The sequence below is a fragment of the Schistocerca cancellata genome, chromosome 6 (assembly GCF_023864275.1).
Source record: "Schistocerca cancellata isolate TAMUIC-IGC-003103 chromosome 6, iqSchCanc2.1, whole genome shotgun sequence".
In the NCBI taxonomy this organism is placed as follows: Eukaryota; Metazoa; Arthropoda; class Insecta; order Orthoptera; family Acrididae; genus Schistocerca; species Schistocerca cancellata.
Genome location: NC_064631.1, coordinates 272,619,771 through 272,645,931, shown reverse-complemented (window position 1 = coordinate 272,645,931; position 26,161 = coordinate 272,619,771). Strand labels below are relative to the sequence as shown.

Sequence of the window (26,161 nt, the reverse complement as noted above, 5' to 3'; positions counted from 1 at the left end):
AAACAATAGCCATACACCATCTCGAAATAAGTCCTGACCTAATCATCCTATCTGCAGAGAAAGGTTCAACCCCTGTTGTTATGAATTACAGTGACTACCTGGCAGAAGGCCTCTGCCAATTACATGACTCCTCTGCCTGTAACCTGTGCCAGAGTTATCTCATCCCAGAAGTTCAATACAACCTCCAATCTCTGCTTAAAGCCATAATTAAGGTTAATTGATGTTATCTTCACGATCTGGATTCTGGGTAAAGACACCCTATCTTCATTCCTTTGCAACATCAACAACTTCTTCTCTCCTACCTGCTTCACCTGGACCTCCTCAATCCAGTCTGCCATGTTCCTAGACACTCACCTCCCCCTCTCCAACAGCTCCATCTGAACCTCTGTCCACATTGAACCCACCAGCATTACCTGTATTTCCACTGCTCTCACCCCTTTCACACCAAAAAATCTCTCCCATACTGCCTGAACACCTAGGGATGATGTATCTTCAGTGACAAGAATTTCCTTGCCCAGTATGCTGGGAGTCTCACAGACAGGTGCTAGCCCCCAGATCTAGTCCGCTAAAAGATCTCCTGTGCCATTTCTCCTCACGCTCCCAATCCACCCACCACCCCCAAGAATGAGCCACGAAGGAGTGCCCCCTTCATCACCCCAGACTGGAACAACTGAATCACATCCTTCGCCAGGGCTTTAATTACCTATCATCATGTCCTGAAATGAGGGACATGCTACCAGAGATCCTTCCCACCCCTCCTAAAGTAGTGTTCTGTCACCCACATAACCTCCACAACACCCAGTTCATCCCTACGTCACTTCCAATCCCACCCTCCTTGCCACAAGCATCATTTTCCTGCAGAAGATCCAGGTGCAAGACCTGCCAAATCCACCTAACCAGCACTTCCCATCCCAGTTTTGTTGTAGGTTTATTCAACCTCACCAGGGGCTGGGCCACCTGTGAATGCAGCCATGTCACTTATCAGCTCTTTTGCAAACATTACACAGCTTTTTATATTGGCCAGGAACAAAATAGACTACCCTGTAGCACAATGTGCAGCTGAACATAACATGGTTGATTTTAATGGTTGCTTCACTACTCAAGCCATATGGATCCTCCCCTCCACCAGCAGGTTTTCTGAACTGCACTGATGGGAGTTATCCTTAAAACACATTCTCTGCTCTCACAATTATCCCAGTCTCAAACTATGGTAACATACTGTCCTCACACCCTCCACCCCACAGTTTCCACCCACTCTGTTCTATCACCTCCTCCCCATTCTCATCTTCAACCCTCTTTGTTTGCCACCCACTGCCAAAGCACCAGTCAATCTTTCTCCACTCCTCTCCTTTTTTTGCTCCATTTTTCCCGCCTCTCTGCCCCATGGCCTCCTGACACTGTACCTGTTGGCATTCTAGTCTCCGCACACATTCTCAGACTGCTTTCCTCTCTCCCCCCACCCATACACAGTGCTATCCCTTTCCTGCTCCCTCCAGATTGGTGCTTCTGTCTCACTTGATAGTTGCATTCTGGTCCGAGCTGCCAGAGTTGGCATTCATGGGTGTGTGAGATGTGCTTTTCTTTTTAATTTGTCCCTTTGGTTGCATTCCAAATAAGTACTGGGTTGGAGCATAAGTTCAAAGCATTTTTCCATAAGTTTAATATACATAACAGATACACATAATGGAGACTTTAGTGATCAATAATATATTCTTCTTTACTATTTACAACAGTCTATGATCACTCGGGTAACTTTTCAATTCCACAACAGTAGAAATGATGTGGTTTTAAGGTGAAGAACTCATTGAGTTATGTTTGGAACACATTTTCATCCAGAAGGGAAGATCCTTGAAGGTTCTTTGATAGAGAGCGGGGAAGGTGAAAATCTAAGAGGGCTAGATTAGATGAATAAGGTGGGTCCAGAATGACTTACAAACCCAACTCCTGTATAGTGTTTGTTGTCAGTCTAGCAGACTGGGGTTGGGGGGGGGGGGGGGGGGGCATTATCGTGAAGTAATATCACTTCATGCAGTCTTCCTGGTCATTGTTCTTTGATTGTGTCTGCAAGATGTCCCAGTTTGTTGACAATAAATATCAGCAGCTATGGTTACAGCTCAGGGAAGCAATTTGTAGTACACCAAACCATAGCACTTCTGCCAGATGCATTATGTTATCTTTTGTGGATGTGCACAGGTCTTTGTATGGGGAGTTGCTGCTTTGTTTTGACTCAGCAATTTCTTTCTTTTCCTTTTGTTAGGATGTAGACATCATTTCTTGTCACCAGTAATGATACAGGATAGGAATGGCCAGTGTTTCTCATGAGCCAATTGGTGACAAGCAACTAGAGATGCACATAAGGCCACCCACAGATTTTTTTATTTTCACTTAGAGCTTGCAGTACCCATACACTTCACCCAATTTTTGAATCTTCCCCATTTGCATGTAAATGTTGCATGATGGTGGACTGATCACAGTTCATCCTATTTGCCAGTCCTTGCATATGCTGACTTGGATCATTGTTGAATAATGTGCTTACATGATTTCATCAAGCCCCAAAGGTCTTTCTAAATGTAAAGTTTTATGTCCATCACAGGACACACACACTCGACTGAATTGACGAATTGTTTATTCAAAAATTTCTGTTTATTTGAACAAACAACCTAAATGTACTTGGAGAGTCTTCCAGATTAAACAGCAAATAAACACTTCTCTGTATTAGAGGACATAAAAGTCTGTTCTCTGCTGTTTCAGTGGGAGCTTAAATCCTTGCTTCACAGAGGATTACTTCATTTTGTGTGGCTGTAGAGCTGGGCTGCGGTAGCAGAACATAGTGCCAATCTGTGCATGCTGATTCTAGATGCATGTAATGGTTGTGGTGTCAGTGCAACCTCTGGAATTGTCCTCTGTTGGCCTCCCTGCTGACTTCCTCACCCTACTGTGCAGAGCCATGGGTGTTTGAATATTGTGGCCAGACATTCAGCCACTAGTGTTCCGTGGTAGGTGCGCCACAGGACAGAGAATCCCTAATGTCAAAACAATCCTTAAAATGAGAAAACCATTTTCTTGTCTTTCTGTGCAATGTAATTATTCTCATACATGGTGCAAATGTTCCTGGCTGTCTCTGCTTTTGTCATCCTTCTACTGAAGTCAAACAGAAGAATATGTCAGAAATATTCCAATTTCTTCCCGTGGCACTCCATTTTCTATCTCCACTCACTATCTCCAAATGACAAAATGGCAAAGTGTGGACTAAAATAGCAACAGTGAACTATAAATAAAAAAATGACAATTGAAGAATAAACCCATAGCAACTGCAATATCAACATCCAAACAAAAACACTATGAACTTATGCACCAACCTAATAGTTCTCAATTGGACTACATTGAATCCTTCTGTAGCTTTGTTATCAGCGTGAACTTCCGAATGTGAATACAATGTCTCTCTGCTTGTTCATGATTATGTTCCATTTTATACAAGTAATCACAATAGTACAAAAGCGTTAAGAAAATGAGGATGGGGAATCATCACCTGTAGCTGACTGATGCTGCATAATCCAGCTGTGGAAAGTTATTACTAATTTTCTATGTTCCACTCTTTCTTTGGTTTAATTACACACTCTTACAAACACAACCATGCAAACACCAAATGCATCCACGTGTGTGTGTGTGTGTGTGTGTGTGTGTGTCTGTGTGTGTGTGTGTGTCTGTGTGTGTGTGTGAGTGGGAGAGAGAGAGAGAGAGAGAGAGAGAGAGAGAGAGAGAGAGAGAGAGAGAGAGAGAGAGAGAGAGAGAGGTGTAGCAAGCAACACCTCTGTGCTGCTGTTGTGTCTCAATGTGATGGACCAATAAGCTATGTGTGACTGGTTGCCTTTGATTTCATTCAGGAACATCTGTTGTAACAATACTCTCAAGAGACTTTTGCTGGATGTGGCATCAATAAGGGCTATCTATGAGCACTGAAAATTATCACATAGAATGTTCTGATAATTTCAGAATGTGATTATGTTATTTTACATTGTGAAGTATAGAAATCCACATATCTTTGAGAGTGAAAAATGAGTATATTTACCAATTATAAAGTGTTGTTTTACACTGAAGTGCCAAAGAAACTGGTATAGGTATGTATACTCACATACAGAGATATTTAAACAGGCAGAATGCAGTGCTGCAGTTGGCGACACCCATATAAGACAACAAGTTTCTGGCACAGTTGTTAGATTGGTTACTGCTGCTATAATGGCAGGTTATCAAGATTTAAGTGAGTTTGAACGTGGTATTATAGTTGCGACATGAGCAATGGGACACAGCACCTCCGAGGTAGTGATGAAGTGGTGATTTTCCCATATGACCATTTCACAAGTGTACTGTGAATATCAGGAATTTGGTATAACATCAAATCTCTGACATCGCTGTAGCTGGAAAAAGATCCTGCAAGAGTGGGACCAATGATGACTGAAGAGTCATTCAACATGATAGAAGTGCAGCCCTCCCGCAAATTGCTGCTGATTTCAATGCTAGGCCATCAACAAGTGTCAGCTTGTGAACCAGTCAACAAAACATCATCAGTATAGGCTTTCAGAGCAGAAGGCCCACCCGCGTACCCTTGATGACTGCACAATACGAATCTTTACGCCTTGCCTGGGCCCATCAGCACCGACATTGGACTGTTCATGACTGGAAACATGTTGCCTGGTCAGACAAGTCCCATTTCAAATTGCATTGAGCAGATGGACATGTATGGGTATGGAGACAACCTTATGAATCAATTGACCATGCATGTCAGCAGGTGCTGTTCAAGCTGGTGGAGGCTCTGTAATGGTGTGGGGCACGTGCAGTTGGAGTGATATGGGACCCCTGGTATGTCTAGATACAACTCTGACAGGTGACACGTAAGTAAGCATCCTGTCAGATCACCTGCATACATTCATGTCCATTGTGCATTCCAATGGACTTGGGAAATTCTAGCAGGACAATGTGACACCCCACATGTCCAGAATTGCTACAGAGTGGAACACTCTTTTCAGTTTAAACACTTCTGCTGGCCACCAAGCTCCCCAGACATGAACATTATTGAGCATGCCTTGCAACTACTTCAGACATTGGTCAAGTGCATGCCACATCATGCTGTACAGTTCTTCACATTTGTGGGAGGGGGGGGGGCTACACTGTATTAGGTGGATGTACTGCTTTTTTTGGCTCTTCAGTGTACTTTTAGACTGAATACATTAGCTATGTTTCTATGTCTCTAATTATTCTCAAGGATGCTTTAGACTTTCTTTAGCATTCTCCCATCCAACCTCTCATAGAGCCAGTTAACTAGATTCTAGTCCTGCTAATTTCCCAGGAGAACTTTTGTGATGTTTGGAAGGTAGGAGATGAAGTACCAGCAGAAGTAAAAGTGGGCAAAGACCTCATGTTTGAATTCCAGTTTGGCACACAGTTTTAATCAGCCAGGAAGTTTCAACGATTTTTATTGTAAATATAATTACAGCCTTACAGCATATAGATAACTACTGTTGCTTAACAAGTGCCAGTGTATTAAGCAAGCTACAGTAGATATACAGCAACTAATTAGTCTCTGGGAAGCTGCACCTCTTCCAAAATAGCTGATATTGCACTATACATTTCTTCATGTCTATTCTTGCCTGTGTATCCACAAATAGAAAATATCAGTCAAATGCTCGTCAGTGCATGAGCCTGCCTAAAGAATTGCTTCCTATGATGCCTCTGTACACACACACACACACACACACACACACACACACACACACACACACACACACACACACGTGACTGCAGTCTCAGGCAAGTGAAAGTGAAACTGGTTTCAGTTACCTGATACTGCAGTCATGTGTGTGAGTTGCATTTCCATGAGAGAGAGAGAGAGAGAGAGAGAGAGAGAGAGAGAGAGAGAGAGAGAATGTCTAGTGTTGAGAAGGCCTTAATGACTGAAAGCCTTAGTTGTGAGAGTCTTTTATGTTGTGGCTTTCTGCGACTCAGCATCTCAGCTATACAATGAGTAGCAACTTTCCTTCTCATAATTGTTACATTCCATCCTGGATTTTCCATTGTTTGATCATTACATTATAATTATTCTTTGGGGTTATAGCAATTTATGTTTTGAAATATTCGAATTGGCATGTTGTATAAGTAAGAGGCTAAAAATATATTTTTAATAAAGGTATACATAGTTGTAGTGGAAGGGGAATTGAAGTCAAATGCAGATGTGTATTCTTAGTGTGCAAAAGTTGGACTGCAGGGAACTGCAGAGGTTGCCGGTATAGCTTTGATTTTAGCATAGGATGTATGTTTAGACAGCTTGTATGTGTCATGTTCCGTGTCATTTAACTTTTGCATGCTAAGAACACAAATGTGGACTTGACTTGGACGCCCATTCACAGCAACTATGTTGTGCCTTTATTAAAAAACTGTTTTTAGCCTCTTACTTATACAACATGAAAATTAGAATAAATAAAAAAATAAATCTCTGTAAACCAAAAGAACAATTATAATGTAATATTGTATTTTATTGTATATTTATTGGTCCTTTGAATCATACACTATACAGGGGTACATAATGATATAGGACAAGTCAAATAATTTGAAATAAAGTTTAACAGACTATATAGTATATTTCTAAAAAGAAAGATGATGAGACTTACCAAACAAAAGCGCTGGCAGGTCGATAGACACACAAACAAACACAAACATACACACAAAATTCTAGCTTTCGCAACCAACGGCTGCTTCATCAGGAAAGAGGGAAGGAGAGGGAAAGACAAAAGGATTTGGGTTTTAAGGGAGAGGGTAAGGAGTCATTCCAATCCCGGGAGCGGAAAGACTTACCTTAGGGGGAAAAAAGGACAGGTATACACTCGCACACACACACATATCCATCCGCATATACACAGACACAAGCAGACATTTGTAAAAGAATTTTGTGTGTATGTTTGTGTTTGTTTGTGTGTCTATCGACCTGCCAGCGCTTTTGTTTGGTAAGTCTCATCATCTTTCTTTTTAGAAATATTTTTCCCACGTGGAATGTTTCCCTCTATTATAGACTATATAGTATGTATGGCTTAACAAAATAACTGGCAGTGGACTTAATTAAGTTCTATAGACCAACTGGAGAAGCTTTTTCCATGATCAAACAAACAGTTGCATAGCACATGGAGAAACTAATACATGCAGAATTCCTTTTCTTATTGTCAGCTTATGAGACCCGCTTTTGTTCTATGTGGTTTTATGCTGTTATAAATATGGTCATGTGCATGAATACTGTGCTACCTACTTGAAAGCACATGTCATGCTGAGGTGAAATAGTGCCCACAATAACAGTGCTGTGCCCTTGGATGCACACACAGTGCTGTCAATGAGCCTGGCACACAAGAGGTGGCACCTGCTGAAGATTCTGGGGACAACCTACCATCCTGTTTGGTTGCTGTCTGGAATATTTACATACATGTGCAGTGAGAACAGATTGATGTTTGCCCTGGAGGCCCTATTGCTGGTAAAGGCAGATGAGGACCGAAGCTGAGCCACCCAGGGACATGGGTGCACAATTCATTGATGAGTAGCTGAGACATAGCACAAACCATTGATGTATGGGTTTCTGCCTGTCATTTTGAATTTTGTTCTTCTCCAAAAGTAATTATACTTTGTTCTGTTGTGCTCAAGTATGTCACTGCATTTGATAACTTCAGTTTGTTTATTTACAAAAAATGTAAGTAATTTAAATATGTATAGAGAATATATTGTTAAGCATTTGTAGTGCACAAACACCTCATGACAGGTTCTGTATGGCCTATCTTATGTATAAGTCTTATTACTCATTTCCATGATAGCAACAATCTTTTTAAGTGGACATTAGCTGTATAGCCATGTAATTCAGTTCTATAGTTAAGAAAGGGGTAAATCATTCCATAGTAAAATATTTTTAAAGTTTGACTGGGAAGTATATTTACAAGGTGTCTAATGAAATATAAACCACCACTGACTTTTCCACATGCAAAGTTAATGTAGTCCACCACAGACTTCATCAGTCTACACACCTAGAAATTTGCAGCTGCCAGTTTCTGTTGCTGACATGATACATACGTTCTTTACATTGGTATGGTGATAACTGCCAATAACTGAGACTTGGTGACATTTACCTTGAGGCCCTGATCATTAAAGTATTTTGTTAATTCTGTTAACAAAGCTATTCTGTACCATAGAATATGACTGAGGCATCATTTGCATATCTTATAATATAGGAGTTAATGGGTTGTCCAGTGTCATTAATATATGTAAGAAAGGGACCAAGGATTGAGCCATTAGTTATATCTTGCATTAATGTTTCACTGGTGGAGTGAAATTTTATAATTTTTTCATAAATTTGTAAATCAATTTAGTGCATTGCTTACAGTTCAAAAGTTATGTTGATGTACGATGCATGGATGAAGTCCCTATATTATATGATTTAAGTTTCTTTAGAAGTAACCTAGGCTTACTGTGTCAAACTATTTGTCAGGCCTGGGAATATACGAGCAGTTTGCATTCTTTGGTCCAACAGACAGGGAAATTCGTGGAAGAACTATGTAACTGCTATGTTCACATCTAGCCCTTATACAAAGCCATGTTGAGAATCTATAAGTAGTTCATTTTTTGTGAGTACTAAGCCGGGACAAGATAATACTTTCAACTATCTTACTGAAGGTGGGGGTTAATGATACTGGTCTGTTGTTAACGAAACCTTCATTACTTCCTGTTTTATGCATTGGCTTCATGGCGCTCATTTTTAAAACAGCAGGATGATGTAGAGCTACATTTTCCGAAGCTAATTTAACAGCTGTTTTAGCTGTCTGTGTTAATCCAACTTCTATCTTATAATGTTTTCTTATATAATATAGTTTGGAAAAATTTTGCAGTATAAAATATTGATTTTATATCCTCAGTATTGAAAAGATGGCCAAGTTAAGTGTAATTTCAGAAGCAGGTTGACACATTCAAAGAAAGTTTCTTCAACAAAAGGTATACTGGAAACAAATATTGAGAAAAATGTTTTGCAAGTATACATGAGGCACACAAATCTGTGAAAGAGAAGTATGGATTTTGGGATAAACGGAAAAGAGGGAACTGAAAGCACTTAAAATGTCATGTTACAGAAGGATATTAAAAGTAAATTGGACACATAGATTTAACATGGAGAGATAATGTTTGAAAACACGTACCAAAAGAAGTTGAGAGGTTAGCAGATGTGTGATAAGATTTCCATGAAAAGTTAAATCGGCGTTGAAAGAATGTTGTTGATGAAATGCTGCGGTGTCACAAAAATATTAAAATATTTAAAATAGATTACTGAGTATATTAGGGTAATAAATTTGTAGAGATGAACAGATTATTACAAAAAAGAAAGAGATGAAGGGTGGCATCAAACCAGTCTTTTAAAAACTCATGACTCCTCTTGTGCAAGAGGAGTTCGAGATATTTTGTTTCTAATGTAGTGTGAGAATTTTGTTGCATATTATATTAAGAATTTACAACATGAAATTATCTATGCATGGGTAGCATTCAGTTATAAGTCAGAACTGATGGACAGTACTGACTTTCAGGAGAAATATCAATACTACCAATATACATGCACTGTCCTAGATTTTGGAACTAATAATATTTCTTTCTTTAGAGTGGAGAGAGTGGTAGACTGGGGAAGTTTAAATAGAAGGATAAATCACTCAGATCACAGAATGAGAGGGACTCACCTTTTGTGAGGATGAGGGGAATAAAGTATTAGACAGAGGATAGTATCGTGCAGAATAGAGGATGAAATGCGTAAAATATCATACTGCATGTGATGCAGATTTCAGCTGTTTAATTATAATCATAATTTCTGCATTTTATTTTTAAGTATGTGATGCATCTAATTTTCTTTTTAGGATATTCTGAAGGATGAAATTTACTGTCAGATAATGCGACAGCTGACTGACAATAAAAACCACTTGAGTGAAGAACGTGGTTGGGAACTCATGTGGCTGGCAACAGGTTTGTTCTGTTGCAGCAAAATATTACTTAAGGTAAGTTCATATGCTGCAGATATTTTTCCAGTATACGAGCTATGATACATTTTTGTCTTCCTTCTTATCATCTCCATCTTGTTGTGTGATTTGAGTATAGTGACTCAGCAGAATTATTCTGTATTTTATGGACAGAAATCGGGCAGAAAATCACAATTAAAAAGGTAGTAGTTTGTGGTAGGATTCATATATCAGCATCAGAGTTCATAAGGCTTTTGTATAATATGTGATGAATGTTACATGTTCAAAATTCATTTAAAAATATGTATAGTTAAGATCCCATAGTCTGTCACTGTGTTGAATGTTAACTGTCTGATAACAATTACTTTTGAAAATACTTAAATGGTTGCCTCTGCTATCTTTGGGTCATGGGGATAATAACTTAGGGAAGTATACACTATCTTTAGAAATAACTTTTATAGAGAGATACTATAAAAAACTTATGTTTATCAATAGTCACATTGCATCTCCAATGCCTTTGCAACCAAATAACAGAGGGGGTGGAAATATCTGCATGAAATTATTTGTTTTTGAGCCCAGGAATTCACTTCTATTAGTGAATACAATAGTATGTTGTAGTTTGAACACTTCATTATTATACTTGCCCGTGTTGGCTGACTAAAAACTCACAGATAACTGCTATGTTACCTACTTGTCATAGTTACCTAGATGAAAGCAGACACAAATGTTTCTGGAACTGTTGTTTATTAATGACCTACTGATGGCTTAGAAAATTATAGCTAGACAGTCCTACAACTGGTTAATGGCAAACAATTAATATCTTCCAGAATGAGATTTTCACTTTGCAGTGGAGTGTGCACTGATATGAAACTTCCTGGCAGATTAAAACTGTGTGCTGGACCGAGACTCGAACTCGGGACCTTTGCCTATCGCAGGCAAGTGCTCTACCAATGGAGCTACCCAAGCACGACTCACAACCCATCCTCACAGCTTCAATTCTGCCAGTACCTCATCTCCTACATTCCAAATTTCACAAAAGCTCTTCTGCGAAGAGCAAAAGTCCCGAGATTGAGTCTCAGTCTGGCACACAGTTTTAATCTGCCAGGAAGTTTCAATTAATATCGTAATCTCACAGGGACTCATACAATTTCAGACAAGTGAAAAGGATCTCCTGATTCTATAAATTGACACTGATAGCCACACATTAAATGAGTATACCTGGACAATAAGCTAAAACAGAGCCAACACATTGGAAAACAATAATGTTGCTCATAGTTATTTTGCTTGAAGAATGCTTCACTGTGTTTTCCTTATGATCAGGGTGCTGGCTCAATTTGCATACATTTTCCACCTGTTGTTTCATGGAATTATCAGTGAAGTTAAAGTCAATAGAGTTTATAAACACATATCTTGTAGAAGCTTGTTCAGAGAAAATGTAATTCATATCCCATTACATTTTAATTGTGTATGTTATTGAGATGAAAATCAGTTCCATATGAACTCTGATTCATGTAACTATAACATCAGAAATACAAATAATTTTCTTACAGACTTTGCCTCCTTGTGTAAGGTTCTGAGAAGGTTTCTGTGCTTTAGTGCAAAGGTTTTCAACAACCTTCCACTGATCATAAAACAAGAAAATGGAAATCATTAAACTTCAAATGCAAATAACATACCTGCTCAGCTACTCCAAGAAATTATCTAATTATATGAACATAATAGAGGGAAACATTCCACATGGGAAAAATATATCTAAAAAGAAAGATGATGAGACTTACCAAACAAAAGCGCTGGCAGGTCGATAGACACACAAACAAACACAAACATACACACAAAATTCTAGCTTTCACAACCAACGGCTGCTTCGTCAGGAAAGAGGGAAGGAGAGGGAAAGATGAAAGGATGTGGGTTTTAAGGGAGAGGGTAAGGAGTCATTCCAGTCCCGGGAGCGGAAAGACTTACCTTAGGGGGAAAAAAGGACAGGCATACACTCGCACACACACACATATCCATCCTCATATACACAGACACAAGCAGACATTTTATGCTGTGTCTGCTCTTGTTCTGTACAAGTGTACTAAGCAAACCTAGTGCACACACAGTGAGTGACAGTGTATTTCAACAACTTATTAATCTTGTGTCCATCCAAGAGGCAGGGGCCTGTGATAAAAACCCAGAGTTGCGCCAAAAGAAAAGAATTGCTTTTTGGCTTTTGGCAAGATGAATGTGTTTTATTTCTTAAAATGATGTAAATAAAGCACAGTCAGCCATTAACTCTTAAAATGATGTGAACAAAGCACAGACAGCCATTAACCTAAAGTTAGCAATATGTCCATGTTCTTTAATCCAAATACATAACATAATAATGTCTGAGACTGTGTGGTACTTTTCTGCCTCCACTATTTCATCTGTTGCTGTTTATAAACTGTTGTGTGTTTGTTCTAGTCACGGTTGTAAAATAAATCCTGATGATACATATTTGGATTGAAAGGCATGGAGATATTGCTAAATTTAGTTTAACTAAACTCTTGTATTATGGTGAAACAGTGAAAATGCTAAGCTCAGCTTTCAAATGTTCATTTATAAAGGAACAAATTGAATGCAACCATCTCTAACAAATTTTAGCAATCTTGACCAAGATAAACTCATGCTGCAGTGTTGTTCTTTGGCACACCAGTGTAGAAGGGTGCATAGAAACAGCTAAGTGAAAAATATGTGCAGTATGCACAGTTATTAATATATAAAAGCAGACTTCAGAATTTTCCTTTGTGTGAGACCATGTGTACAAGTTTCATGTGTCAATTCGATGTTTCAGATTCACTTATTTTACTGATCATGTCACTTCTGCATGTTATTTCATTGATTGTATCAATATTTTTTGTATTGTGATATATTCTGAAATTTTGAACATTCGCAAGTGCCACAATAAATTCGTACTGTTATCATCAATTATTGGCTTAAACTTAATTGTGCTCTTTTAAAATTTTTGAGCACTGCAGTTGGAGTAGTTCTCCTATTTCTTCCTTTGTAAAACAACATTTGAAAATGAGCTTAAGCATTTCAGCTTTTGCTTTGCTACCCTAAGTTTCAGTTCTGTCTCATACACTAGGGACTGGACACTAACTTCTTAGAAGTTACTTTACAGTGACTGTGTGCCATCGAGGTTCCCTCTCATTATGAACTGTTCTACTGGGTATATATCTATCCAGTGCATGGCCAACTATTCTTTTAAACTCAAGCCATAATTCGTCTTCACACTACTGCCCTGTACTGAAAGTCTCGAGTTTCTCATTGAGATATAACAATACTGATTTTTCATCAAGAGTACTGAACATATATATCTTTCTGCTTATTTTGGTTGTCCTTTGTGCTTTGGTGATTATTGTTGCCACAATATCGTCATGGTCACTAATACCGGTTTTGGTGTGGACATTCTCAGAAAGGTCAGGTCTAATTGTTGCCATTAGATCCAATATATTTCCATCATGAATAGGGTTCCTGGCTATCTGTTCTAGGTAGTTTTCAGAGAAGGCATTTAGTAACATTTCACAGGGTGTCTTATCAAACCGACTACCAACAAAACTGAAATTTTCCCAATTAACTTTTGGGTGATTAAAGTCTCCAACAGTGTTTACAATATGACTTGGGAACTTATATCCAAGTGAACTGAGGTTTTCTCTAAAGTTTTTGATTACACTGGGAGATAAGTCTGCTGGGCAATGGAAGGATCCATTTATTCTCTTATGCTCACCCATGATACTAAGTCTTGCCCAAACAAACTCATATGCAGCTTCAGTGTCTATCTCACTGGATTTGAGTTTCTTGTCTCCTGCGCCAAACACACCACCCCCATTTCCCATTAGCCTATCCTTTCAATATACACATAACAGATAGTTAAATAAGTATTAGTGTCAGTGGTGTTGAGAAACAGCTGAAATCGTTAAAATTGAACAAAGCCCAAGGGCCCAATGGAATCCCTGTCAGATTCTATACTGAATTTGTGGTTGAGTTAGCTCCTCTTTTGATTATAATCTGTTGCAGATCCCTTGAACAAAAAGACCACGCCCAGTTGTTGGAAAAAAGCATGGGTAATGCCCTTCTACAAGAAGGGTAGTAGAAGTGATCCACAAAACTACAGTAGAATATCCTTGGTATTGATTCGTTGTAGAATCTTAGAACATATTCTGAGCTCAGACAGAATGAGGTTTCTTGAACAGAGAGATCTGCTCAATGCTAGCCAGCATGGATTCCAAAAACATTGAGAATGTGAATCCCAATTAACACTTTTCTCATGTGACATACTGAGAGCTTTGGATCAAGGCAGTCAGGTATTGCAGTATTTTCTGATTTCTGAAAAGCATTTGACTCAGTATCTCACCTATTTTTACTGTCAAAAGTTTGATCATATGGGGTATCAAGTGAAATTTGTGACTGGATTGAAGAGTTCTTGGTAGGGAGGTCACAGAATTTATCTTGGATGAAGTGTCATCATCAGATGTAGAACTAACTTCAGATGTGCCCCAGGGGACATTTTGGGACCCTTGCTGTTCATGTAGTACATTAACGACCTTGCAGAGTTAATAGTAACCCCAGACATTCTGCAGATGATGAAGCTATCAATAATGAAGTACTATCTGAAAGAAGCTGCATAAATATTCAGTCAGATCTTGATAAGATTTCAAAGTGATGTAAAGATCGGCAATTTGCTTTGAATGATTAGAAATTTAAAAGTGTGCACTTCACAAAACGAAAAAATGTAGTATTCTATGACTATAAAATCAATGAGTCACTGTCGGAATTGGTCAACTCATACAAATACCGGGGTGTAGCACTTTGTAGGATTATGAAATGGAATGCTCACCTAGGCTCAATAGTGGGCAAATCAGGTGGTAGACTTCAGTTTATTGGTAGAATAGGCCTGGAAGTGCAATCAGTCTACATAGGTTGATTGCTTACAAATCACTTGTGGGAATGGTTCTAGAATATTGCTCAAGTGTGTGGGAGCTGTAGCAAATAGGACTAACAGGGGACATTGAATGTACACAGAGAAGGGCAGCACAAATGTCACAGGTTTGTTTGATCCATGGGAGAGTGTCACAGAGATACTAGAGGAACTGAACTGAAAGACTTGAAAATAGATGTAAACTATCCCAAGAAAGTCTATTAGCATGGCATGTCACTCACATAGGGATTGTGAGGATAGGATTAAAATAATTACTGCACACACAGAGTCATTTAAACAATCATTCTTCCCAAGTTCCACATGTGAATGGAACTGGAAGAAACCCTAATAACTGGTACAATGAGACATGCCCTCTGCCGAGCACCTCATGGTGGTTTGCAGAGTATAGATGTAGAATTAGAAGTATTACTCCAGTTTAATATTCACACGCTGCAAAGATGAATTTTCATATCTACAGTTTTATTGCAAATAACACATGCACAGTAAATCAAATGCAGTGACTATGCCCCATAGTTTGTGCACACATGTGGACAGGCACTGTGGTAAAAATAGTCCAGACCAATACCAGTAACCATCAATGCATCATAATAAATCATAGAACAGTCCTAAGCAGCAGCTATAACCTTCACGAGGTGGGAACAATATGACAGAGAGTGCAATGTGCTGCCAGTACGCACCATCCCCCCTTCAGCCAGCAGTTGTGCTGGCAGCAGATAAAAGAGGCACTCTCATTTCAGTTTCTTGCTGGTGGTGCCAAATGAGAATTCTGTGGTTGTGATGGTCATGGCATATGTGAACATGGCACAACATGTCAAGCCCTCCCTATGGTGAGCCAATGCCACAGGCATTAATGGAAAAAGGTGGGAGGCCAAGCAGGTGGGATGGGGTCCAGAGACAGACTGGTGTGGCAGAGGAGGCTGCAGGGTCCACCTAGCTGACTCCATGGCAGCAGCAGTGGTGGTGGCAATGAAAGTGGCACAGTGCTGGTGGAGTGCCAGTTGCATGTTGATGATGCTTGCCTCCATCAGGTTGATGACTTCCAATGAGATGTTATTGCCATGGCACTAAGCACTCAGCTGTCTCTGGGCCAGTGATGCCATGCACAGGAATGAAACTGCACATGCCAGTGATATGGAAACCATGCTACTGGCAGCATGGGATGGGTGTAGTGACAGCTCTGGGAGAGCTGATTGATCTCCTGCTGTAGGGCAGTGTCCAAGTGGCTGTTGTTGTGCATCCTTGGTTGGCTTGGCACAGCTGACAGCTGCATCTTGACATTGTCAGAGCCCAACAGGTCCTTGAGCTAAGGCAGACCCAGGAATGGAGCAATGCTTGCAGCTGGTCTCCATGCTGGAGTCTGCTGTGGCTACGAGTGGGTGCACTGGGTTAATGCCCCACTGAGGGTGCAGCTGGGTCTGATGGCAGGATAGTAACACATCACTTTCATCCATAGTGAATATTCACTGACTATGCATCACTTGCACTGTTGCTGGTACCCATCCAGGCCAATGACCAAAATGGAAAATGGACACTCAGGCAGGAGTGCCTGTGGCACATCTTGAAGGGCTGAAGCATACCTCAGGCTGCGATGTAAGCCAGAGCAGTTGCACCATAGTCTCAGGCTGTCAGCCATGGACTATGTCCACTGGGTTTTTGCCAAGCAGCAGTGTGGTCCTGTAGGTGCAGAAAAACAGAGGCAATGCTGAGTCTGCTGATGAGTCCACCAAGTACATTTTCAACTGTGCCCTAAAAGTTTATACCATATGCTCTGCCTCCCCATTCAGTTGCAGGTGACATGGTGTGTAAGTGGTGTGGGTCATACCATTGTAGGTGCACAAATCTTGAAACAATGCCAGTGTGAACTGCAGGCTATTAATGAAAATAATCATCTAGGATAAGTCTCCAGTCATTTAGATATGGATGAGAACCCACACAGTAGCTTCCATGATGGTGCAAAGCATGCAAGGGACATATGAGTAATTGGACAGGGAGTTCATCACAGTCAACCACTTACTTACAATGAAAAAAGGAGCCTGCACAGTCAATGTGAATGTGGTCCCATGGCTGATGTGGCATGGGCCATGGCATGAAAGTTCTTGGTGGCACCTCTTGTTGTTCAGCTCACCATTTGTACATTTGGAGGATCCTCTCACTCACTGAGTTGATGCCAGGGCAGTAGACAAAATACCACATGATGACCTTCATGGGGTCATTGGCCAAGATGTAAGAGAGCAAGGATACAAATCCACAGGACTGGAGGGGTGTCAACCTGGGGGTCATTCTATTTGATGCTATGGATATGAGTGTTTCGGCTACTGTCAGCTGATGACAGAGGAGAAAATAGGTGCAGAGTGGACCAGCCTCTTTGACAGGTAGTTGCTCAGGCCAACTCTTGTATACAAAATGGCCCACCTGTCAGAGTATGCGATCTTGCCGGGTGCCCTCTACTGTGTGATGGGCCATCACCAGAAGTCCATCAAGTTCTGCAAATGACCTTTGACCTGTAAACAGACACCTCTTACTTTTCTGGAGGCTGGGCTGGCTCCCAAGGTGGCACAACAATGGATCTGCCTTAGTGTGCTGTGCTGTAGATCTGCAGTGAATCTCATAATTGTATGCACTCAAAAACAGAGCCCAATGCTCTTGTCGTTGTGTGGTCCTGTCTGGAAGTTGTGAATGGGACCGAACAGTGCCACAAGCAGCTTCAGAATGGTGATGATATGGAATTTGTTGCTGTGGAGGAAAACATGAAACTTCCAGACACAGTACACAGTGGCTACAGCCTCCTCCTTGACCTGAGAGTAATTGCATTGAGCGACTGTTAACATTTTGGAGATGTATGGTAGAGGCTTTTCAGAACTGTCGGCATTTCTGTGAGCTAACATTACTATAACCCAGTATTGGGATGAGCTGTTGTCCCAGTGTAAAGCTACTGGGGCATGGTGATGTCTTTTGCAGTGTCTCTGTGCAAATGATCTGCTGCAGTCTGCTGACTGAACTAAAGGAACACCTTTTCTTTGCAACTCGTTCAGTGGTTGAGTTATATTTACCATGTTATGGAGAAATTTTGGATAATAGCCGACTTTACCCAGAGACGGTTGGATTTCCTGCAGCCTCTGCAGTTTAGGGAGGGTACCAATTGTCGGTGCTTGTGCTTCATTGGTTTGGTGCTGTACTTTGAGGGAATGTGGCCTAAATATTTGATTTCAGTCTGAAAAAACTTATATGTCTACTGATCACTTCCAATTTAGTGAACATAATCCTAAGGTTAGTGAGATGTCCCTGACATGGGGAGACTGACGATAAAGTCATTGAGGTAGTTTGTGCAGTATGGAACCCCTTGCATTAACTGTTCTAAAAATCTCTGAAAAATGGCAGGAGCATTCACAAAGCTGAATGGTAACTGTGTGTAATGGTTCAACTCTAAGAGAGTGTGAATGAACATTATCTGTTGAGAGGTGAAACCCAGCTGAAGCTGCAGGTACACCTCCTCCGGGTCAGGTTTAGAGAAACACTCATTGTCCACCAATTTTGCGAGTATATCTTCAGGGTGGTGTATGGGGTACTTATACATTACAGATTGGGAAGTAATGGTGGAATTATAACCCTGCACAAATGAAGCACCTCCTTAGGCTTTTGGGTAACTACCTGAGGTGTAGCCCATTGGCTAGAAGGAATGGGCTTGATGATATCCAGGCCATTCAATGTGACCACTTCATTCTTAACTGCCAGCTACAGAACAAACACAACCGACTGAGCATACAAAATTTGGTAACAGCTATTGGTTTAAAGATTAAGTGGGCCTCATTGTCTTTTGCAGCACCCATTTCTGGTGAGAACAGTGACCTGAACTCATGGCAAAGGTCGTCTAACAGCTGCAATAGGATGGAGCCAGAAATGAGATGCACTGCATCCTGAATTTGAAAACAAAAACTGTGAATGCATTGAGACCAAAAAGCATTTTTGGATGTTGCACTTTTGACAGCCAAGACTGACCCACCCAGATAATACTAAATGTAGATCATGAGCTAGCCTTGAACAGAAATCAACTGATTGTTGTAGTCAACCAAATAATTGTTGATTGAGGAAAGAGAAGGGTGACCCAAATGATGGTTTATTTCAAGACTCATGAGAGACACAGATGCCCTGGTATCAACCTGGAAACTGAAAAGCTATTGCTGAATTTTCATTGTAATACAAATCTTGATGGGAACACTGAGCTCCTGGCTTAGCACAGATGTGATACTATAAACCTCCAGAAACTCCACATATGTGCCTGTGGGCTGGCTGCATGGGCGGCCATGACAGTCAGCAACCCATGGCCTTGTTAATGGAAAACTATGCTCTGTGCGTGCTTATGTGGGCAGCGACTGTAGATGTGTGCTTGGTAACAGTCAGGACAAGAGGGTAAACTGTCTCAGGGAGAGCCATAGTCCCATGGCAAACAGTGCAAAAAAGAGGAAAATGACGCCACTGCTGGGGTACTGAACACACCACTGCCACACCCACTATGTACTCAAATTGTTCATTTGCAGCCTGTGACACTTCAAACACCTGAGCGATAGCTAGAACCTTCTCATATGTGGGATATTCTAAATGCAATGCATCCTAACACACCTCTCCATCTGGAGCAGAATAGGCAATGATGTCTTGTGTTAGAGAGTCAGTGCAGTACTGTTGAAATTGAACACAAGTAAATCTGCACTTATGACTTAAACCCTGGTGATCAGCTATCCATGCCTGATAGGACTGGCTTAATTGCAGTTGCTACTGGTGAAAGTCCACATGGGAAGCAAAAAGGTGGGTTTGCTTATGATAATAAGCACTGAGAAAATCACACATCTGAGAAAATGACAATGCCCCAGGGTCTGTCAATGGAGTGAATTTCTGAAGAGAGAGAGAGAGAGAGAGAGAGAGAGAGAGAGAGAGAGAGAGAGAGAGAGAGAAAAGTTTTGGGCTCAATCCAAGACAAGAAAAATTATTATTGTACAGCCAAGTCTGCTACATGAAAGGCTGCATAATGCTGCTGTAAATGCTGCATGTATGAATCCCACTTTTCTTTCTCCTCTTGGTATGGTGGAAAAGCTGGGGGCATGATTATCTGTGCTGAGGGCGGCTGCAGACAGATTGTGGCACCCACTGAAGTAACCAACTTAGAAAGCAAATCTAGCTGCTGTTGTTGCTGTTCAAGTAGCAGCTGCAACTGCTACTACAACAACTGAATCAGTGCTGAATCCATTCTTATGGAACACACATGGAAAATGAACAACCTCATTGCCAAAAAGTGTGGTATCTATAGTTTTATTGCAAATAACAAGTATACAGTAAATACAATTGCAGTGACTAAGCACCAGAGTTTATGCAAACATGTCAGGCACAATGGTAAAAACAGTCAGGCCAACTCCAATAACCAGAAAGTTCACCATAATAAATTACGGAACAGTCATACTTGGCAGACAGAACCTTTATGGAGCAGGAAAAATATGGGAAAGAGTGGGGTGTGCTGCTGGTGTGCAGCCATCCCCACTTAGCCAGTGGTGGCGCTGGCAACAAACAAAAGAGGCACTCTCATTTCAATTTCTCCCCGGTGGCATCAAATGAAATTCTGTGATTGTGATGATCACAGCATATATGAACAAGGCTCCACATCTCTACCCCCCTCTGGGGAGCTGGTGCCACCAGCATCGGTGGAAAAATGCTGGAGGCTGAAAAGACAGGACTGGCACCATAGAGAGAATGGTGTAGCAGAGGAGGCTGTGGTGTGACAACGGTGGCAGCAGTGGCAGTGGGGGCAGCACCAGCAGAAATGATGGAACAGCAGCTGTACATTGATGATGTTCAGCTTGATGACAACTGATGAGGCATTGCTGTTGTGCCACTGAGCAGCTGTCTCTGACTCAGTGAGGCACATGGCCAGAAGCGGCTTGATAATAGGGTGCCATGCATGGGAACAATGACATCACATGTGCTAGTGGTGTGGAAATCATGCCATCAGTGGCGTGGAGCGGGTGCAGTGACAGCTGGGGGAGCGCTGATGAATGCTCCTGTAGGAGACCAGCGTCCACGTGGCTGCTATCTAACATTAGTGGAAGACCCGGCACAACTGGCAGCCTCATCTCGATAGTGGCAGTGCCCAACAGTTCCTGAAGCTAAGGCACCCCCATCATGTCCAGCCCCAGGAAAGAGCGGTGCTTGCAGGTGGACCATCTGCCAGTGTTGGCTGTGGGTGGGTGTTGTGGCAGATTGGCACTCTACTGAGGGTGCAACTGGCTCTGATAACAGGAGAGTGACATTACTGGTGTCCATGGTGAATTTTCGCTGACTGTGCATCACTCACACTGTTGTCAGTGGCCATGCAGGAGATCAACTGAAACTATGTGCCCAGATAGGGGTTTCTGTGGCATATCTTGAAGGGTGTAAGCACATCTCAGACTGTAGTGTAGGTCAGAGCAGGAGCAGCAGAGTCCAGGGCTGTTGACCATGGAGTATCTCCACCGGGCTTCTGCCAGGCAGGAGTTTGGTAGTTTGGTCCATAGGTATTGAGAAACAGAGGCAACTCTGAGTCTGCTACTGTCCACCAAGCACATTTCTAACTATGTCTTAAAAAGTGCACACTACACACTCCACCTACTCATTCAATTGCAGGTGAAATGGTCCAGCGACTCGGGCCTCCCGGTGGGTAGACTGTTTGCTGGGTGCAAGTTTTTCAATTTGATGCCACTTTGGTGACTTGTGCATCGATTGGGATGAAATGATGATGATTAGGACAACATAACACCCATTCCCTGAGTTGAGAAAAATCTCCAACCCAGCTGGGAATCGAACCCAGGCCCTGAGGATTGACATTCTGTCATGATGACCACTCAGCTACCGGGGGCGGGCAGGTGAAATGGTATGGATGTCATATGGGCAATTCCCTAGTGGCTAGGATGTAAGACAGTCGGGGTACAAGTCCATAGGACTAGAGTGATCATGCCCTCAGAGTCATCCTAGGTGGTGCTAAGGAGGAGAGTTCTATCACCTACTGGCAGATGATGACAGAGGAGAAAATAGATGCAGAGCAGATGAGACTCCTTGGCAGGCAGGTGCTCATGCCAACCACTATATACAATATTGGCCACCTTTCAGAGTATGGGAGCTTGCCAGGTGGCCTGTACTATGTGATAGGCCATCACCGGAAGTCTGTCCACCATGTGCTGCAAGTGAGTATCAATCTGTAAACAGACATCTTTGACTTTTTCAGAGGCTGTATTGGGTTCCATGCATGGGTGCAACAATCCCTCTGCATTAGCATGCTTTGCTGTTGACCTATATTGAATCTCACACTTCTAAGCACTCAGAAACAAAATACAGAGCAGGAGCCGTTGTGTGGTCCTGTCCTGATGTTGGAACAGTGGGCTGAACAGTGCCAAAAGCAGCTTATGATCCATGATGAGATGGAATTTGTTGCTATGAGAAAAACATGGAACTTCAGGACAGTGTGCACAATGGTTAAAGCCTCCTCAATCAGGGAATAATTGCATTGAGTGGCTGTTAATGTTTTGGAGGCATGCGCTAGAGGCTGTTCAGAGCCATCAATACGTCTGTGAGTTAACACCGCTGTAATACAGAAATGGAAAGCATCAATTGCTAGGATGAGCTGATTGCACAGTGCAAAGATACTGAGGCATGCTGATGTCTTTTGCATTGTTGGTGAATGCTCTGTTGCAGTCTGCTGACCAAACAAAAGGAACACCTTTTCTTTGCAACTCATTCAATGGGTGAGTTATATCTGCCATGTTAGGAAAAATTTTAAATAATAGACGACTTTACCCAGAGACAATTGGAGTTATTTCAGCTTCCACAGTTTTTGGAGGTTATCAATTATTGATACTTGGTGCTTCATCTGTTTGGTGCTGTCTTTCAAAACAACATGTCCAAAATATTCAGTGTTGGTTGGAAAAATGACTGATTTCCACTGATTACAGTTAAGGTGTGAGTGGACACATTGGCACATGATCTAGATATTAGTGTCAGTGGCATTGAGAAACAGATGAAATTTTTAAAATTGACCAAAGCTTCGGGGTCCAATGGAATGCCTATTAGATTTTATACAGGATCTGCAGCTGAATTTCCTCTTATTTTACACACAATGTACCGTAGATCCCTTGAACAAAAGACTGTGTCCAGTGGTTTGAAAAAAGCCCAGGAAATACCCATCAACAAGAAGAGCAGCAGAAGTGGTCAGCAAAAGTGCTATCCAGTCTTATTGACATATATATCTTGTAGAATACTAGAACACACTCTGAGCTCAAACATTTTAATGAAGCATGTGGAATAAAATTAACTCCACCATGCCAACTTGTATGGGTTCTGAAAAATTCACCTGTAAAACCCAACTTGCAGTTTTCTTACATGACATCAAGAAATCCATGGATCAGGGTTATAATACAGATGCAGTATTTGTTGACTTCTGAGAAACATTTGACTTGGTACCATACCAACATTTACGAAGCCTGTCTAAAAAGTATCCGACCTTTTGCCAGAAAAAATATTTCTAATACCTGACGGCGTTGTGACCTAATCCCCTTCAAAGTTGGCCCCTTGTGCTTGCACACACTTAGCCCACTGATCCTTCCACTGCCGGAAACACCTCTGGAAGTCTTCTTTTGGAATGGTGTTCAGCTCCGTCATCGTGTTCTGCATTATCTCTTCTCTACTATCAAAATGGGATGCTTTCAGTGGGGTCTTCAATTTTGGAAACAACCAGAAGTTGCAAGGAGCCATGTCTAGAGAGGAGAGAGGTTGACAAATGGCTGTAATTCCATGTTTGGCCAAGAAATTTTGGATCAAGTGGGATGTATGTGCAGGGGCATTGTCGTGATGCAGTTGCCAGTTTTTTGGTGTCCACATGTCTGGTCTTTTGCACCAAAATGCGTCACAAAGTCACCAGAGAACATCTTTTTTTTTGTTTCTGGGTCAACCTGTACATACACGACTGATCTTTAGTTATCACAGCATTCAGAAACCCAGGATCAGTGTTGGTGGTGTCCAGAAGGTCCTGTGCAACATCAAAACAGAGGTGTTTTTGTTCTGGTAACAACAACTTGGGCATGAATTTTGCAACCACTCAGGCATGTTCAAATCATCATGCAAAATTTCATGCGCAGAATCTTTACTCACTCGAACCTCCTGAGCAATCTCCCACATGGTCAAACGACTATCTGCTATCACCAAATTTTGCACCCTCTCAACAACAACTGCACTCCGAGCAGTTTGGGGCTCCCAGAACGCTGGTCACTCTTTCTGATGTGCGGCCATTTTTGAATTAATTGAAACACTCCTTAATTTGTGTTACACCCATTGCATCTTCTCCAAACACCTGCTGAATCTTATGAATTGTTTTGCCTTGAGAATCACCAAGCTTTTGACAAAATTTGATGCAGTATCTTTGCCCAACATGTTCAGTCATCTTGAGAGAATTGGTAATCTGACGAACATGTTGTGCAACACATCACTCAGCAACTGACAGGCAGTGACTGATGTGCTGGAAGGCTGGGACAAAATTCATGCACGTGCATAAAGGTTTCTTCCTTTACTGTGTACAGTGGTGCCTTGCTATCATCTCGATTTTGCACGGGACAATCAAAGGTCAGATACTTTTTAGACAGACCTCATATTAACAAAAAATTAAATTAGATTACATCTACATCTACATCTACATACATACTCTGCAAGCCACCCGATGGTGTGTGGCGGAGGGTACCTTGAGTACCTCTGTCAGTTTAGTTCCATAGACCCAAAAAAAAAAACGAGATGATTCTTGTCTGTGTAAAACATGTCAGAAAGTATAACATAAAAAACTTAAAAACATTTGAATATAATACTTATTACTCTGGTCATTTCTCAGGAGATTGTCAAAATAGGTGAATACAATACAGTAAACTGCAACAGCTAATACACTGTCAGAATGAAACATTGTTATGCACTATTAATAAATTTATCATACACATAATACCTGATCTTAACTGTTGTGACAAAGGGCTGTCAAAACTGAAATCTGACAGACATTTTTACTTAAACTGGCCTAAGAGCCTCTGTTAAAATATTCATCTATAGAATAGAAGGAGTTGCGTATCAAAAGTCTTTCAAACTCTGTTTGAATTATGCTTTATCTGAAACCAAATTTTTAATGGCTGCTGGCAATTTATTGAAAATGTGTGTTCCTGAATATTGGACCCCTTTATGAATGAATGAATGAAATTTTATTGTCGTTTAGCTATTACAGCAATTGACAAAGTCAAGTTACATATATACAAGTTATACAGCATATATACATGGGTTAAAGATCAATATGTGACACAGGTTTTACATAAAATACAATATTTAAAATGAAATAATATGAAAACATTGCATCATAATTGATTCAGTTAAAGAAATTATGCTGCACTCTCCAAATCGGTACCACTATGATATTTTACAGTCGTAAAATTCCTGAAGTGAGTAGTATGGATTTGCAGCTAACCACCTGAACAATTTGTCTTTAAATAAATCAAATGGAGCTTCTACCCATTCTAGTGGCAAATTATTAAACATCTTCATACCCACCACTTCGTAGCTGTTCAATGACTTGGATAATCTGTAGTAAGGTATGTCAAGATTGCTACTATTTCTGGTTCCATGAGAGTGTACATCTCTTCTACGCTGGTATTCTGATAAGTTGCTCTTTATATGCAGTAGGGCAGTGTAAATACACATGTTTATCACAGTTAATATTTTTAAGTTGATAAACAGTGGTTTGCAGTGGGCCAGTTTATCACTGTTTGTGATAATTCGAATTACTTTCTTCTGAAGTACCAAAATGTCCTGAAGGTGTGAGCTATTGCCCCATATTAAAAGCCCATAAGATATAATACTTTGAAAAAAAGCAAAGTAGGCTGATCTTACATAGGCCGCAGGTACATGGTTTATTAAATTCTTTAACAAATACACCACTCTAGACAGCCTTGCACTAATGTATTTAATATGTGGCTCCCAAGTCAGTTTAGTATCTATAACAATACCTAAGAACTTAACACTATTCTTGAAGTCTTTTGCTGGTGGATCTCTCAAACTAAATACAATCTTTTGAGTTTTACTCTCATTAAGCAGGAACCCATTAGCTCGGAACCAGACTGATGCCTGTGATATTGTGTCATTTGCCACA

The 26,161-nt window shown here is 40.9% G+C and overlaps 1 protein-coding gene across 1 annotated transcript in view; it reads left to right on the top strand.

Moving 5' to 3' along the window:
• The window catches only part of LOC126191464 (myosin-VIIa-like), a 389,317-nt gene that overhangs the window by 298,310 nt on the left and 64,846 nt on the right, over positions 1-26,161 (top strand). Inside the window, exon 32 of the mRNA XM_049932341.1 lies at positions 9,915-10,052. Within this exon, the coding sequence (XP_049788298.1) occupies positions 9,915-10,052 (138 nt within the window). The remainder of the gene's footprint in view (positions 1-9,914; positions 10,053-26,161) is intronic.